At 36.7% G+C, this 16397-nt stretch overlaps 1 protein-coding gene across 1 annotated transcript; it reads left to right on the top strand.

The window, feature by feature from the left end:
- The first annotated feature begins 6045 nt into the window (after window positions 1-6045).
- On the top strand, window positions 6046-16162 carry m6pr (mannose-6-phosphate receptor (cation dependent)). Its single transcript, XM_067449138.1, has 7 exons — window positions 6046-6372; window positions 7125-7291; window positions 7398-7555; window positions 7862-7968; window positions 14066-14220; window positions 14328-14454; window positions 14538-16162. The coding sequence occupies exons 2-7, from the start codon at window positions 7143-7145 to the stop codon at window positions 14661-14663; spliced, it is 822 nt and encodes a 273-aa protein (XP_067305239.1). The 5' UTR covers window positions 6046-6372; window positions 7125-7142; the 3' UTR covers window positions 14664-16162.
- Window positions 16163-16397: the final 235 nt, after the last annotated feature.

Below are 16397 nucleotides of genomic sequence, written 5' to 3'. Positions count from 1 at the left end.
GCGGAAGAACATTGCAGCCGGAGCTACTTCTCTCTGTTTATGTCTATGGCGGATCATGCCGGGAATGTGCTCCTCCGCAGCGGTACCTACCAGTCTGGCCTGAAATAGTCCCAATATAAATACTTATTATAAGTGTACCATAATGATTCAGGGTAAGACAAAAACACGGTTTGGAAAATGGATTCATGTTGTACATTCTCATTATATAATTTTTGTTGATATAATTTGGCAATCTCATGGTTCCTGTGTATATTTTATACGCATAAAGATATACACTCCTGAACAAAATCTTAAGACCAGGGGATGCATTGTAAGTTTTACACATTTCGCACTGGCGGATCATAACCGGGTTGTAAGTGCTGCTTTTAAAATGCCAAAAGAAGAAACAGGAGCAAGAGACAAAAAATAGAGAGTAGGCAATTTATTGAAAAGTGCATTTAAACTCAAACAGGCCGTTCATCAGCTGATCAAAAGTTTAAGACCATAGCCCAAAAATAAACGCACAACAGTACTAAAAGTGTCAAAAAAGGACTCAGTAGTGAGTAGCCTACCATTCTTGTTGATCACTTCATAAACTCGTTTCGGCATGCTTGATGCGACTGTTTCCAGGAGGCTTGTGGGAACGTCGCTCCATGTGGTGAAGATGGCTTCACAAAGGGCATCCAGGGTCTGGAACTGACGTCCATTTTTGTAAACTTCCCTTGCCATCCATCCCCAAATGTTCTCAATGGGACTTAGATCAGGGGAACACGCAGGATGGTTCAAAAGAGCAACGTGTTTCTCCTGGAAGAAGTCCTTCGTCAGGCGGGCTTTGTGAATTGCAGCATTGTCCTGTTGAAAGACCCAGGCATTACCTCAAGAGGGATGATTATCGGTCAAGAGGGATGCCCGCTGCAACAGATCCACATAGTTAGTCGCCGTTTGACGCCCCTGCACAACCTGAAGCTCCATTTTCCCATTGAAGGAAAAAGCACCCCAGATCCTGATGGAGCCTCCTCCACTGTGCTGCATAGAAAACATCTCAGGTGGGATCTCCTTGTCATGCCAGTAACGTTGGAAGCCATCAGGACCGTCCAGGTTAAATTTTTTCTCGTCAGAGAATAAAACTTTCTTCCACTTTTCAATGTCCCATGCTTGGTGCTCCCTTGCAAATTCTAAACGGGCAAGTTTGTGTAGTGGGAGAAGACGTGGCCTTTAAAGAGGTTTGTTGCTCTTGAAGCCCTTCTCTAGCAGATGACGTCTTATGGTTATTGGGCTGCAGTCAGCATCAGTAAGGGCCTTAATTTGGGTTGAGGATCGACCTGTGTCTTCACAGACAACCCATCGGATCCTGCGGTTCAGTGCAGGTGAAATCTTTTTGGGTCTACCACTTTACTTTTTTGTCCCATAACTCTCAGGATTTTTTTAGAAATGTAAAAGGACTGTCTTACTGCGTCCAACCTCAGCAGCAATGGCGCGTTGCAAAAGGCCTTGCTTGTGCAGCTCAACAATCCTGCCACGTTTAAAGAGAGAAAGCCTTTTTGCCTTTGCCATCAGGAGATCTTGACAATATGACCGCTTGAAGAACAATACCATGAAAGCCATATTTTTGTGCAGATTTGACCTTTTTATGGCTATGGTCTTAAACTTTTGATCAGCTGATGAACGGCCTGTTTGAGTTTAAATGCACTTTTCAATAAATTGCCTACTCTCTATTTTTTGTCTCTTGCTCCTGTTTCTTCTTTTGGCATTTTAAAGCAGCACTTACAACCCAGTTATGATCCACTAGTGCGAAATGTGTAAAACTTGCAATGCATCCCCTGGTCTTAAGACTTTGTTCAGGAGTGTATTATTGCCTTGGTGGTTTTCAAATGGTCTGTGGACAGCAAGTATAGTCGCAAACGCGGATTGAAAACAAATCCGGAAGAGAAGACACTGCCGAATAAAGTCGTAGTTTTAATTATTTTTGGACCAAAATGTATTTTCGATGCTTCAGAAAATTCTAAGTAACCCACTGATGTCACATGGATTACTTTGATGATGTTTTTACCTTTCTGGAAAGGGACAGTATACCGTACATACATGTTCAATGGAGGAACAGAAAGCCCTAGGACTAAATATAAAATATCTTAAACTGTGGTCAGAAGATGAACGGAGGTCTTACAGGTGTGGAATGGCATGAGGGTGAGTCATTAATGAAATAATTTTCATTTTTGGGTGAACTAACCCTTTAAGTAGTTCATCGTTACCCTTTATTATTTTTGATTTATTTCCACTTGTATTCATTTCTAGTATTTTCCAAGAACATGTATATTGTTTGTATTGACTATTCACATGTTCGTTAAGAGATTTATCTTAGTTACTTGTGCTTTTGTTAGATATTGGATGCATTTCAATGACTGGTGTTTGTTTTAGAGTTTGACAGTACTAGATGACATGCATGCTTCTTTTAGTCCTAGCAAGACGTATGATGGTATAAAGATATGCTTGTCTTGCTTGTTATTTTCCCTTCTTTCTTCTAAAGGTGTCAAAACCACAATGCATGTCTATTTTCACCTATCTATTCTTGCAGTTCTTGACCAGAGCTGCCTCTGAAAGCTTAAAAATGCAGTAATCGGAGGATGCATGCATAAAGGCATGTAAAAATCTAATGTTAGTTTCACTTCATGTCTCCTGAGATATCTTTATTTTATTTTTGAAAGTAGCATATATGTATCATCGCTGCCTTTGATATCCTGAGATATTGTGCTTTCCATTCTGTGACAGTTTAGCTAAAAATTAAAGAGGGTGTCTGAAAGTCACAGTTGGTGGTCAGTTTGTGTGTTAAAGTTAAGTTTTTTCTTTGATTTCTCTCTGCAACTCTGGAAACCCATGCATTAATTTCTATGGTTGCTGTTACACTTTTGCAGGAACCAATCACAGACTGGATTATCCACCTAGCACGCTATTGGCGGGTTTAACACGATGACGGAGAGAAAAGGATGGTCGTTGCTCATTGATCACGCCTCTTGTGGGGTTAAGGACAATCCAATTGCATACAGAGTTATTCGAATAATGCCTGTTAATCACTCCTCTTGTGCAAATACAGAGCAGACTCCCCAGACCAATGTTCAATCTTAAATTGAGCTTGGTTTGGTGATAGCCAGACAACAATGTTAGCCCTATTTAGCTGTAGATCATTAAACCGAAGCAAACAGTGTTGGGAAAAGTTACTTTAAAAAAGTAACTTTTTTTTTATTACAATTTTTTTTATATTTTTGGGCAAATGTAAAGGCCTTTTCACACCAAAATTAAATAAAAAAGCTGAAGGAAAAACAAACTTTTCAGCTGTGCTGCCATTCTGGATCACCGAAGAACATGATGAAGGAGAAGAAAGTTTAACACTTACTTCACCAATAAAAACAAAAGAAAGTTATTTTTGTTTAACTGAATCATCGAATGTCAACAGCAAGTATATTGGTCAATAAAGTGAGATTAAATGCATAAAAATATTTGTTTTATTTAACATATTTAATTGTCGAAGGTTTGCGTAGTATTCTGATTTTGCACTTCACTAATTGTATTCATTTTGAAGAATACTAAATCTTTTTGTGCAAGTGAGATTAGTAAATGCATGCTTAAATTATAAATGGGAAAGCATAGTAATTTGTGTTACTTATTTGAAAAAGAATCTCAGATAATTTATTGTAAATTTAAAAGTAATGTTTTACTTAAAAAAGTAATCTGATTACATAACTACCTACTTGTAATGAGATTTTCCCCAATACTGCTCAGAAGTCTGTCCGAAATTTTGTGTGCAAACGCTGTCTTCAAAGTCAATGCCTGATAAGGCAGCAAGGCAACAAGTCAGTTTTTTAAGGTGATGATACTAGGGGGCTCCTTTTTGAGCAATGTTGCCATCAATGGACAACCAAGAGAGACCAAGTGTGCTGCACACATCCTGAAAGTGAAACCAAAGCGTCTTATTCATCCGCAGGTGGTTGGTCCCGTATAGCTTATAAACCCTGCCTCCACCTTGTATTCTAATGTGACATGATACAAATTAAAGAGTCAAATTACACTTCAAATGATTTTTTCCAAAAGTTGGTGTCTGTCATTTTTATCATGCTGATGTTCAAGTGCTCTTTTTTTAAAATAAGTTTGGTTTTAGTTATTTATATGATACTATAAAACCCGGGGTGTGACGTCATGATTGACAAAAAATGCTTTTAGTTTGCATTATACTGATGATACTCAGCTCTATTTTTTTTTTTTTTTTTGCGCCCGGACAAAACTTCACAAGATTAACGGAATGCATAGCTGATATAAAAAATTGGATAACTAGTAATTTCCTACTATTTAATTCTTAAAAAAAAGAGATTCTAATTATTGGAACAAAAACCTCCACGAGTAGTAACCTAGAATACTGTCTAACACTTGATGGCTGCTCTGTCAAGTCCTCGTCGTCAGTGAGGAACCTGGGTGTGCTCTTTGATACCTATCTTTCATTTGAAAGCTGCGTTTCTAGCATCTGTAAAACCGCATTCTTCCATCTTAAAAATATTATCTAAATTATGACATATGTTCTCAATGCAAAATGCTGAACAGTTAGTACATGTGTTCATGAGCTCAAGGCTAGATTATTGTAATGCTCTACTGGGTGGTTGCCCTGCTCGCTTAATAAACAAACTCCAACGGGTCCAAAACACAGAAGCTCGAGTTCTTACTAGAACAAGGAAGTATGATCATATTAACACAGTTCTGTCAACACTGCACTGGCTCACTATTAAACATTGCATACATTTTAAAATCTTGCTTATTACTTACAAAGCACTAAAAGCTTCCCATTACTTAAGCGAGCTCTTAACACATTATACTCCCTCACGTCTATTGCGGTCTCAAAATTCTGGCCAGTTGATAATACCTAGAATATCAAAATCAACTGTAGTAAAGGTAGATATACTATCTGGAAAAACAGTCTGGAAAAGTCTTCCTAGCATTGTTTGGAAAGCAGACACACTCTGTCAGTTTAAATCTAGACTAAAAACACATCTCTTTACTATGGTATATACATAGAATATTCTATTATTCAAATCAGTTATATTATTGTTTTATAGGTTAACTAGCCGGAACTGGGAACACTTCCCATAACACCTGATGTACTCGCTACAGAAGAATGGCATCTACGCTAATGTTAGTCTCTCTGTTTATCCCGAGTTTTACTGTATCCGGGCCATATCCAGATCAGATAGTGTATCTACTATGCAGACACATCCCCAAAGTGTATGCATTCTCACCAGTGAAGGCCTCATCATCAAGTCATCCAGTGGCACTGATCCTCAACAAACACGTTTCCTGCAGGATGACAGCGATCTTCAACCAGATGGAATTAGACAACTATTCTGAATGTTCCGCTCTAATCTGACTTCTGACTTGTAATGTTTGCCCAAATCATAATCATACACCTTCGTTCATTGGCCAGAGCAGAACTGGCACCCCTACTGAGGCAACCTTGGGATTCTCCCAAGGTTTTTTTCTCCATGGAGTTTTGGTTCCTTATCGCTTTATCTCTTTTGCCTTTTGGCTTGCTGACACTATTCAACTATACGCCCTCACTGATACTATATGAGAACTGAACTGAGCTGGATGACATCACTGTTTTCAAACAACCTGCATTATAAAACACGCTATAAAAATAAACTAGGTTGACTTGACCAAGGGCCCTTCGACTTCTCTTTGCAAGAGCTTGCTCTCAGATCCTAGATCTTAGATTTTAAATTTACTTTCATTTATTTCATTTCAATATTGTACTCAGTTTATTGTACTCAGTGATTATTGTTGTCTCAAATTTGTCTTCTCTTTTTATTCCTTTATTCTTTATACAAATAAAAATAATTTGTCATCCTCACTTATTCGTCTGACTGGAACTTGTGCGGTTCTGTCGTGCAGTTTGCTTCTACAATAATATCTAAGTCAAACAGGACAACTGACTGAGCTTATCACGGAAAACACGTCTTGTTTGATGATCGACTAGGGCACTAAAGGCAGGACTTACACTTGTTTGAGCAGCACTCCATATCCCATGTTCACGTGCAGCGCATCAGCTTCCGCGTTATGCACAGTCACATGCGGCGCCTGTTTAGTTTCACTTCCGCGTTTGATCAGAAACAATTAAATCCTTTAAATCGTGCAAACGTTTTAGCGCTAATATAATCCGAAGTTTGTTTATTCAGTGTGTTATTATCTATACTAGCGGATATTTTGAAGGCATGTCGTTGAGTGTTGTTTAAAGGAAAAGTGCGACAGTTTTGGAAAGAGAAGAATCCCAGGTTGGGTTTCCACATCTAGACAAGTAGTTGAGACCTTCCACTTTTCATTTTTCTACAGTTTACACTGTCATAAGAGTTCTAAAAGGTACGTGTGTGTTTATTTTTGTGCATTTATTTAATTTCATATATATTAAATGTGTCATCTTATGCTAGCAGCAGCTTGTTTATCTGGTTACCCAAATAAAGTTCTAGATTACCGTTTGCCTAACGTTACTTTATTTTGGATTCACAAGTTTAACTTTGTTGTCTTTTTGGAACCGTTTTCATCGATATTACATAAAGATTACATCGTTTCTGGCTTAAGAACCAGGATAATAAACATGCACTGTAAAATCAATGTACCCCGCGTTTTATAAAAGTGTATTTTCGAAATAAAGTAATTGGTTCTATCTGTGGTCTTTACAAATATGATGATATAAAGTATTACATAACATGACCTTTAAATTGTGGCCTTTCAGAGTGTTAAGCAGCTGAAATATGATTCAGATATGAATCATAAGAATTTTCTTACTCGTTTATTTGGGAAGTACAAATAAGATGTACCCAATAAAAATAACTTATAGCTGAATACAATGTTATAAAATATGCAAGATGTTATGAGATACCATACGTAATTGGAGTTAAACAAGAAAATGGACACTGCTTGTCTCATTTGTGTCCCTGAGTTCTTTAATAATAATAGAATAGAATGATTCTGTATAATAAGATATACATCACATATTGTGTAATGCTACTGTTACACTGTCCACATTTCCGTCATGGGATTGTACTGTATGCATCGGTCAGTCAGTGGATAAATTTTCTTGACATGTTTAATTAATGCCTTTTTCCCATCAGGCGTCTCATCTGAAAGCCATGTTGCTGTCTGTGAGAATAATCACTCCTCTTTTCGTACTACTTGCTGGAGTGCAAGCTAAGATGATAACGGATAACTGCAAGTTGATTGCACCCAGCGCTTCTGAGAAAAAAGCGCTCAGTTTGCTGGAGCCTCTCACCAATCAAGAGTAAGCCAGCTTTTTAGCAAGTTAATCTCGCATTCATGTTTGCAGGTTTTGCTGGTCTTGTTAAAGTTGGCAACTTCCTAACTGTCCTCATATTCACTCTGAACAGATTCACCGTGAAAGGACAGGAGAAGGAACAATATTTATACATATTTCAGGTGTGTGGAGATGCTGGCGGATTGAAGGACGCGGGTCTTGTGCAGCAAGACAAAAATAAGAACCTGGTCCGAATTGGGAACTACACTAAAACACGAGCGATTAAAGGAAGTATGTTACATTGCTTGACTTTTAGAAATTACATATATCACAGGTGGATTTTCCTGAGCCCATATCGTTTTTCAAGATGATTACATATTAAATTGATATTTATATATTCTGTGAATTGTGGCTTTTGTTTAGTTTATTTAATTAGCAGTTGGGAAAAATGTATTTACAATGTTTTTTGTTTTGTTTTGTTTTTTGCAATGCAACACATGCAAGCATCAAATGTTACGAAATTACATAATTTATTCTAGGTGTCACAGGAAGTCTTGTTAATTAATTTTCTAATTAGTTCTTTTATTCTTGGTGCAGGTGACTGGCTTTTGCTCATCTATGAGGGGGGTGAGAATTATGACACCCACTGTTCAAAAGAGCCAAGAAAAGCCATGATTATGATTTCATGCAGCACAAGTGCTAAGGTAGGAATTTTTTATGCTTTTTAAGCATAAAGCTTTTTAGATTGCATGTTTATATATATATATATATATATATATATATATATATATATATATATATATATATATATATATATATATATATATACAGTAGAAGTGCTTGCTACGATTTGTTGGATTATCTGCACATACAATCATGTGAAAATGTTAGGACACCCTATTGAATTCCACGGTTTTCTATATCAGGACATAATTAAAAAAAAAGTAATTTGGTCCTCTGGTCTTAATTTGGAAAATAAATAAATAATAATAATTTTAAAAAAATGATAAACAACAACACATGACCTATCACAGTGTGCCAGTATTTAATTAGCTAAATTAAAGCCAAAATTAAAGACCCATGGGTGACAAAGTTAGGACACCCTTATAGTAGGTGTGTTTGTTTCTTCAGTAGAAGACAAATAAAGATTTTTGACTCCAACCATTGCCGTATAATGCATGTCAATGGGGTGTATTTCAATGAGAGTAAAAAACACACAGACATACGTATCCATATTAAACCCTGTGGCTCGTGGCGACACATTGATGACCTCATTTTGTTCTCGCAGCCCTGGTTTGGGAGTTTTCGCAGCTTGTTCTCGACACATCGCCTGAGCAGAACTTTTTTCTTGCGGGTGTCCGAGAACTATTGTGTGATTGGTCATACATTTAAAGTGGGCGTGGTTAATGCGGAGAAACACAGATGATCGGCACCTGCTTTTCTCGTGAAGCATGGAATGTTCTGGCCAGAACGAACTTTGTTCTTTCTACCTCGAGAAAACATACCAATTTCTTTGTTCTTGCAGAGTATGTTCCAAGCTTTATTCATTGATGGCCAGACCGTGCCAGTGCATTACCTTTCAATGACATACCCGCATTACCCTCGATTTTTATTTTTATTATTTTGTAGGAACCATAATAACATCAAAGACGCTTTAATATTTGATGTGTTTTTTGACAGGTGAGCAACTGTTTGGAGACAATTATTGACAGACAACTAATTGTTATATAGCTCAACACAGTTAGTCTTATTGTTTAAATCTTGTTTTCTTGATCTACTGCGAGTTTTACCATGTCTAATATCGATCTAGCTCACCACATTGTGCAACAAGTCGCTGAGCGAACAAACAGAGTAGCATTATAACATTCTTGCACATTATAACTTTCTGCACACTCAAATGTATGCAATATGATAAAACAGCGCAAGGTTACCTCACATACGCTTGACCAGAAGAAACAGAAGCCGCCATCTGCAGCATAATAAAAATACACACTGTGGCTTTAATAGTGATGAAAGCCAAAATATGAAATGCCATGGATTAATATTTAGAGAGTAATCCACTACTTTGTAGAGTGGGGTCAGCTGAGAATTTGGAATTGGAATTTCAAAAAAAAAAAAAAAAATGACTTTAGAAAAATTGCAGCATCATTATGATGTCTATTTGTAATCATATTTTAATTACATTTTCTTGAACACACAACAATGTACATCACATGTCTGTAACAACATACATAATGTACAAAAACAAACAAAAAGGGGCTCATATTACAAGAAAAGTGCAGTAGCACAAAACAACATTGGGTAATACAATGTATAATACAATACATGTACTTTGGGAGCCAGAGTTGGCAACACATTACAGAAAATAAGAGTTACCCAGATATATAAGCAAAAAAGTAGGGTTAGTATGGTGCACAATAAAATACAATTTCATATTAATAAAATACCTCATCAATTTTGTTTTATTATATGGTTAATATCCTCATGTTCAATAAATAATAAAAAGGGGCTCCAGATCCTCTTAAATTTGTCTTCTTTATATGGTATCTTTTCTATTGCAATGCATGAAGATATTTCTCTTAACCAACGAGTTATAGTAGGCCTTTCTGTCTTTTTCCAAAAAATGGCGATGAGCTGTTTGGCTTGTAGAATACACATGTCAATCAATACTTAAATATATTTTTAAAAATCCAGTTTCAATAATCGATCTGGATGAATACCAAGAATAAAAAAGTCCAGGATTCATTGGTAAACTAACGGAGACTATATGCCAGATCCCATTATTAATTTCTTTTCAATTTTTTTTTTTATTACATCACATTTCCACATGCAATTAATTAATGTGCCTTTTTCACTGTTACATTTAAAACCAGTATCTGGTATGTTGCCATAAATTTTATTTAATTTGACTGGAGTCATATAAGTACGCATAAGCCAATTGTACTGTATCGGTTTTAGTCTGCTACTAACTGTCTGTGTTTGGGCCTTTAGACATTTTTGCTCCCACTTTTCATTATCTATCATCAAACTGAGGTCTTATTCCCACATGGCTAATCTGGATGCAGATGACTCCTGAGAGGCTTGTAGCAGCAAATTGTATAAACAAGATATGTGCCCTCCACCTTGGCTTGGTTTTGATATACATTACTCCAGATTAGTTTGTTCCGGCTCAGCAAGTCCTTGTCCCCAGGCAGTACGTATACAATTCCTAATTTGAAAATATTTATAATAGTGTTTTTTAAAGATTTTGAACTTGTCAGCAAATGACATTAGAACACCGTATTTGTATAGGTCTTTAACTTTTCACATACCGTTCTCAGCCTAGAGTCGAAAGCCTAAATCCTTTCGACCAGGTATAAAATTATGATTCCCCATGTTGGGCTAAATACAGATAAAGACTCTTTTTCCTTTTAAATAAATAAATTGTACTTTCCCCCAGACATTTATCATGTTCAGGACTATTGGATTAAATTATATTACACTCAACTTTTTCTGTAATGTTTTTTTTTTGATATTTTGTAGTTTCAATCCTCCCCTATCATATGGTAGGTAAAGCAAAGACATCTGGACTCTTGGGTGTTTATTATTCCAAATAAACTGGATAAACAATCTTCATAGGTTGGTGAAAAATGAAATATTTGGGGGCAAAGGGATATTTTGGAAATTATAAAGTAATTTGGGTAGAATATTCATCTTTAATATATTAATTCGACCAATGAATTAGATTAGATAGATGGTCAGGTTTACCATAGACTTAATGCGAAATCTGTTTGGGTGTTGTTGTTCAATGTGGTTATTTTTCTACATCTGACAAAACCTGAAGTCCTTAGTATGTAAATTAATCTGTTACGTTAAGACTGGAAGTTAAGTTTGATAATTTTGAAATAGAATAGAGGATTTAGATGGATTAATCTTATAGCCATAATATTTCCCAAACCTTTTTATAAGATTGAGTAAAGCTGGAATAGATTGGCTGAGCTCTGTAAGAAATCATAAAACATACATAGAGATATGCAGTGTGTTATTGAGCCAATCCTCTTATGTTCCTTTTAGCTCGTACAGCAATAGCGCGTGGTTCGATTGAAGAGAAATAAAAGTGGTGACAGAGGACATCCCTGACGGGTGCCTCTGTTTACTTTAAAAAGCCTAGAAATTATTCCATTGGTCAGAATCTCTGCTGTAGAGTGTGTAAAAAACCTAATCCATGAGATACTTCCCCAAAACCAAACCTTTGTAGAACCTCCCAGAGGTAAGGCTACAGATCTAAAGATAAAGTTGCTGGATCTGGAGAGCCTTTTTTAGTGTAAAATATGAAACAACAGCCGGACATTGTGAAATCCCTGACAGCCTTTCACGAATCCATTCTGATCACGGTCCACTATATCTGGCAAGATATTTTCTAGTCTTTTTGCCAATGTCTTACTAAGTATTTTTGTAAGACATTGAAAAGAAATGCCTACTTGCATCGTGAACTGTGAAAATCGCACCAGTTGCGGAGTCAAGTTTTTCAGGATTTCCACAGGATCTCATGCGTTAAAGAACATCGACCGACGACATATGTGGCTGCAAGCTATAACGGGCTGGGGTGTGTTAATGTCACGCAGGTGGTGGAGTAACGTTAACGTTAATTACTGCTTTTAATGAATTAGCTTGAGATCGAATTCAAGCTAGATTTTTTTTGCTATAAATTATAGACATGGCATCTGAGGACTATTTCTCTTTGTTTTTCTCCGTTATTTTGCTTAATTTCCAGATTCGTTCATAAGCTCTTAAATCTTAAGTGCTCTGCAAAAAAGGTAGCCTGACAAGCCAGACCCACATCAAGATGTTTGGTCTGGAAACTCACCATAGACGGGGCTCAATCCGAGGGGCGGGGTAAACGGTTGTCTTTCAAACTCCCTCTGCACGCGATAGGATAGCGCTACACCAACCAGAGCAACGAAGGTGAAGCAGAGCTCGCTGACTGATTAAACATTCGCCGTATCCGGTCGGCTAAACTACGAACACATCTTCCCGTTCTTTGTTCTTTTCTCAGAGAAAAGCTTAACTCCAAGTCTTCCAGAGTCGCGGTCAGAGCTGATTCGAAAGACCGCCGCCCGCCAGTTTCTGTGTTAACTAGAAGCACGCAAACGTAACTCGGCCGTCGTCATTATGGCCCCGCCCGCCGACTCTATACACGATGTGATTGGGCCGTCCAGATTTTGAGGAACACAGCTCAGAATGGTATTGAGAGTGCCTAGACGACACTTGCGGGCAAATTAAATTTGCTGCCGCTAGGGTGCGTCTAGATTTCTAGGCTACAAAAAAGGTGCATTGACAAACTAAAAGAAATAAATTTGTATGTATTCAAAATAAAATATATGATCGTACTGAATGTCAGCTTGCTTTATTTGCTCAAGATAAGGATTTATTAAGTCCACATGTCATTTAAACAATACAATCTGCTGCGTCGAGAGCTATCGCTGCAACCACACAAGTTTGCGATGATGTTCGTTCAAACGATGATTTCGGGAAACAGACTCGAACTATGTTGATAACAATGAAACTGATAATGCTTCTGGCTAACGATGCTTTTGTATATTCATTTAATCTAGCACAAAGAATATAAATTGGTATGTTTATAGTCATTGCCTGTGTTTTATATGTTTATATATATATAATACTTGCCCTTTGTAGTGAACCTATAAGCTGGTCCATTACCTGACTTAAGCCAAGGTAAAAAAATAAAAAAGTGGTAATTTATTGTTAGTTAGCCGCAGGCTAGCGCCAACATTGTGACAACGACAGTATAGTTAAGCCATAAGTAAACAAAATGTTTTCTGTAAACTGTAGACTAATTCAATAGTAAGGTGAAGTTTGATATCTGGCAATTTGACCTGTGGCATGCTGCAGACTGTCTTTACATTAGTGCTTTCACTATAACTACAGGAGATCGCGTTGCTTTTCTGCCCCCATGCTGCGCGCGCACCTGCGATGTTTACAAACACTGAAGGGGTCTATAAAGAACTAAACAATTATTTGTTAGGTCTATTTGTAAAGTCTGTTGACTTTGGCAATCTTTGTAGCATTAAATGGCAATAGTGACCGTTCAGAAAAACATTTTGTGTTTAAAGGGGGCTTAACACATACACTTTCTGCCAATAATGTTAATCTTGAGTACCTGGTGAGTAGTATTGCATCCTTCATATCGCTCAAGAGTCTTTAGTTTTATCATATTTATAAAAAACAGATACGCTGTAACTATTCTTTCTGCAAAACAGCCAAACTCGCGAAGGTGTTAGCAGAGCTAAAGAATCTCAAGCACACACACTTGCAGAACTCTGTTGCTGCTCTGGAAAAACAAACTGCATCCACTGTTTCCTTAACGCTGGGTTATTTGGGAAGTTGAACATGGTTATCTTTCCCTCACTTCTTTAGTGACAATGTTGATTTCTTGGTCTAAAAATAAAATGACAGTCTATACAGTTGATAAAGAAAACGCAAGGTTAACATTATAATGGATCTGTGCGTCAGGTCTTAAAGTGACAATGGCCTGATATACCTGCTGCCAAATTATGAGAATGTTAAAAATACCTACATGGCAGTTTTTCCAAATGGTATCGATATGAAAATGCAGTGGCTAGTAGCTTTGGAAAACTCCAAGCCACAGGGACTGTTGAGCAAAAAAAGTTAATGTCAAGCTCTGGCTACTAATGCATTTTAATTTTTTCGATTTATTAGCATAGCTTTTACCATGCCAATAACCTAATCAACTCAGTCATTTTCTTATTATTTATTAATTGCTTTTTTTGTTGTTGTTAGAATGACTTTTCAGTGGTTTTGGAGGACAATGAGAAGCCAGTGGACTGTTATTACATGTTTGAGCTGGACACCAATGTACTCTGTCCTGGAAACTCAACAGCTCCCATCCAACAAATCTCATCCAAACTCAGTGGCGGCTCCATATTCCTTATTGTGTGAGTGCTTCAACATTCTCAGAGGGATCATCACACCATTAGTGGCAATCAAGGAGAAACATTAATGCACATACTTTACATGTAATGTTCTTGTTTGCTGTTCATAGTGTATTCTGCTGCCTGGCTGTGTATCTAACCGGTGGATTCCTCTATCAGCGACTGGTAGTTGGAGCCAAAGGAGTTGAACAGTTCCCCAACTATGCCTTTTGGTCACAGATCGGCAACTTGTCTGCTGTATGTGTAATTGCGTACATACATCAGTCTTCTGTTTTAGTCATTCTTTGTTGTAATAAAATACCCTTTTATTACCCTAACAGGACGGATGTGATTTTGTCTGCCGATCCCGTGATAACAGACAACAACCCCCCACATACAGAGGTGTGGTTACTGAACCTCTTGGGGAGGAGCCAGAGGAAAGAGATGACCATTTACTTCCCATGTGACCAAATCATAACAACCAATGAGAAGAGGCTGGACAGTTATTACGGTTTTGAAACCAAAAGAGAGATGTTCAGTTCAGCAGGTGTGTTCCTAGTTCAGAAGAGCTGCTGTTTTTTCATTTTTTTACCTTCCCAATAGCACTTATTCTCCATTTACCCCTTAAAATGTTGATTTGGCATTTGCTATAGTATTCAGAAATCCAAAGGCCCACAAATCTGTTTGATTATTTAATATTTATGACAAGATATTATCATCAATATGCAACACTGCCCCTATTTTCAGTCTCTATAGAAAGTAAAAGACATCAATGCTGCTTGACCGAGTGATATGGTCATGACACAGATGTAGTTTGGTATAAAGTATAAGTACTTATATTGATTAAATTGTTAAGCATGTTTTACTTGCTGTATGAACCCATGTTTGATAAAACTGAAATTGTGTTTTTTTTATCTCATGCTCCGCTAACTCGATTCAATGTTTAAAATTAGTTTTTCCATTTCTTAATTTTCAAAAAAACTTGAAATTATTTTATTTTCTCACAAATATGCTTCGCTTTACATTCCAAATTGGCTATTTATTGTGGAAAATATTGTGTTAGCGTGGAGAAGTTATAAGGATCGGGCCTGTTACAACCTATATGCAATGTTTCTTAATGATGTGATTAATGATAAATTGCAATCATAAATGTTAATAAGATACATTTAAGGGAAAATGCAGCTTTCAGAAGATAAAAAGGAGTTCTTTGAGTGAACCATCTGTGGCACATTATCACTGATAACAATTAACAGTTAGGAAATGTGAAAGGAAATGTTTTTCCATTTCCATTTTTTCATTTAGTTTTTCTGAATTTTGGCTACTTGATATTGCAAATATTAATGTGATTCTTTGGCTGTGGGATCTGTTCATACAGTAGAAATTACTGTAAATCCTCTCTGGAAACCACAGGACAAAATTTCAAATAATGACAGAGCAGCAGTCTATTTTTCTTTCAGCGCTTTTGTTAAAGTATTGTGTGTTTGAATGCACTGAAGCTTTAAGCTTGACTTTGTTTTAGTGGAGTCATTCATTTTCTTTATGCCCTTGAGGAGCTGAGATCATAAATGAGCATAAACACTCCTGTTTTTGAGATCATAGCATTACAACTATTTACAAAATCAGGAGGAACCCAAGCCATAGAAGGTGCTCTATCTTATGTATCATTGACTTTGTGGTCTGTGTATAAAGGCGAGTTAGAGGATCTTTGAAAAAACACTTAGTATCGGATTAGAAATGCTGGTTTAGCTTATGCTATAATAATGAGTCCTTATTAATAGATGAAGGGCATGGCACCATTGGCTTGATGTTATTCCAACGTACTTCATGAGATGCAGGCCTGTGCAAAGAGGTGACTTCACTGTTCTTGCAACTGCTTTATTATTCTTTACAATTTTAGTGTGAAAATGCATATATTACTGTTTTTTTTTGCTTTGGAAAATATGAATAAAGTGTTTTGATTACTGAATTGTGTATGCACTTGCATAGTTCTTCACAAAGTTTAATTTTGCTGGATATTCTAGAAATAGAGAAATAGAAAATTATTTCTGGCTTGCACGACTATAAGTGTTGCAACATAACTATTCTTTGACCATAACAGCTATTTGAAACTGGATGATTACACATTTTCAAATAATTTCTTCACTTCCTCTATTATCAGCATAAAGCTGAATTAAATGTAATATTGAGTTTTTAGTGGCGTG

This window comes from Pseudorasbora parva, chromosome 7 (assembly GCF_024679245.1).
Source record: "Pseudorasbora parva isolate DD20220531a chromosome 7, ASM2467924v1, whole genome shotgun sequence".
Taxonomy (NCBI): domain Eukaryota; kingdom Metazoa; phylum Chordata; class Actinopteri; order Cypriniformes; family Gobionidae; genus Pseudorasbora; species Pseudorasbora parva.
Note: the sequence above shows the minus strand (reverse complement) of the source record. Positions and strands in the feature narration are given on the sequence as shown.

Excerpts from the sequence above, each read along its gene's own strand:
- m6pr (XM_067449138.1), top strand. The coding sequence starts at position 7,143 with ATGTTGCTGTCTGTGAGAATAATCACTCCTCTTTTCGTACTACTTGCT. Across the intron at positions 7,969-14,065 it reads CATGCAGCACAAGTGCTAAG|AATGACTTTTCAGTGGTTTT; the intron begins GTAGGAATTTTT and ends TGTTGTTGTTAG. Across the intron at positions 14,455-14,537 it reads AGATCGGCAACTTGTCTGCT|GACGGATGTGATTTTGTCTG; the intron begins GTATGTGTAATT and ends TTACCCTAACAG.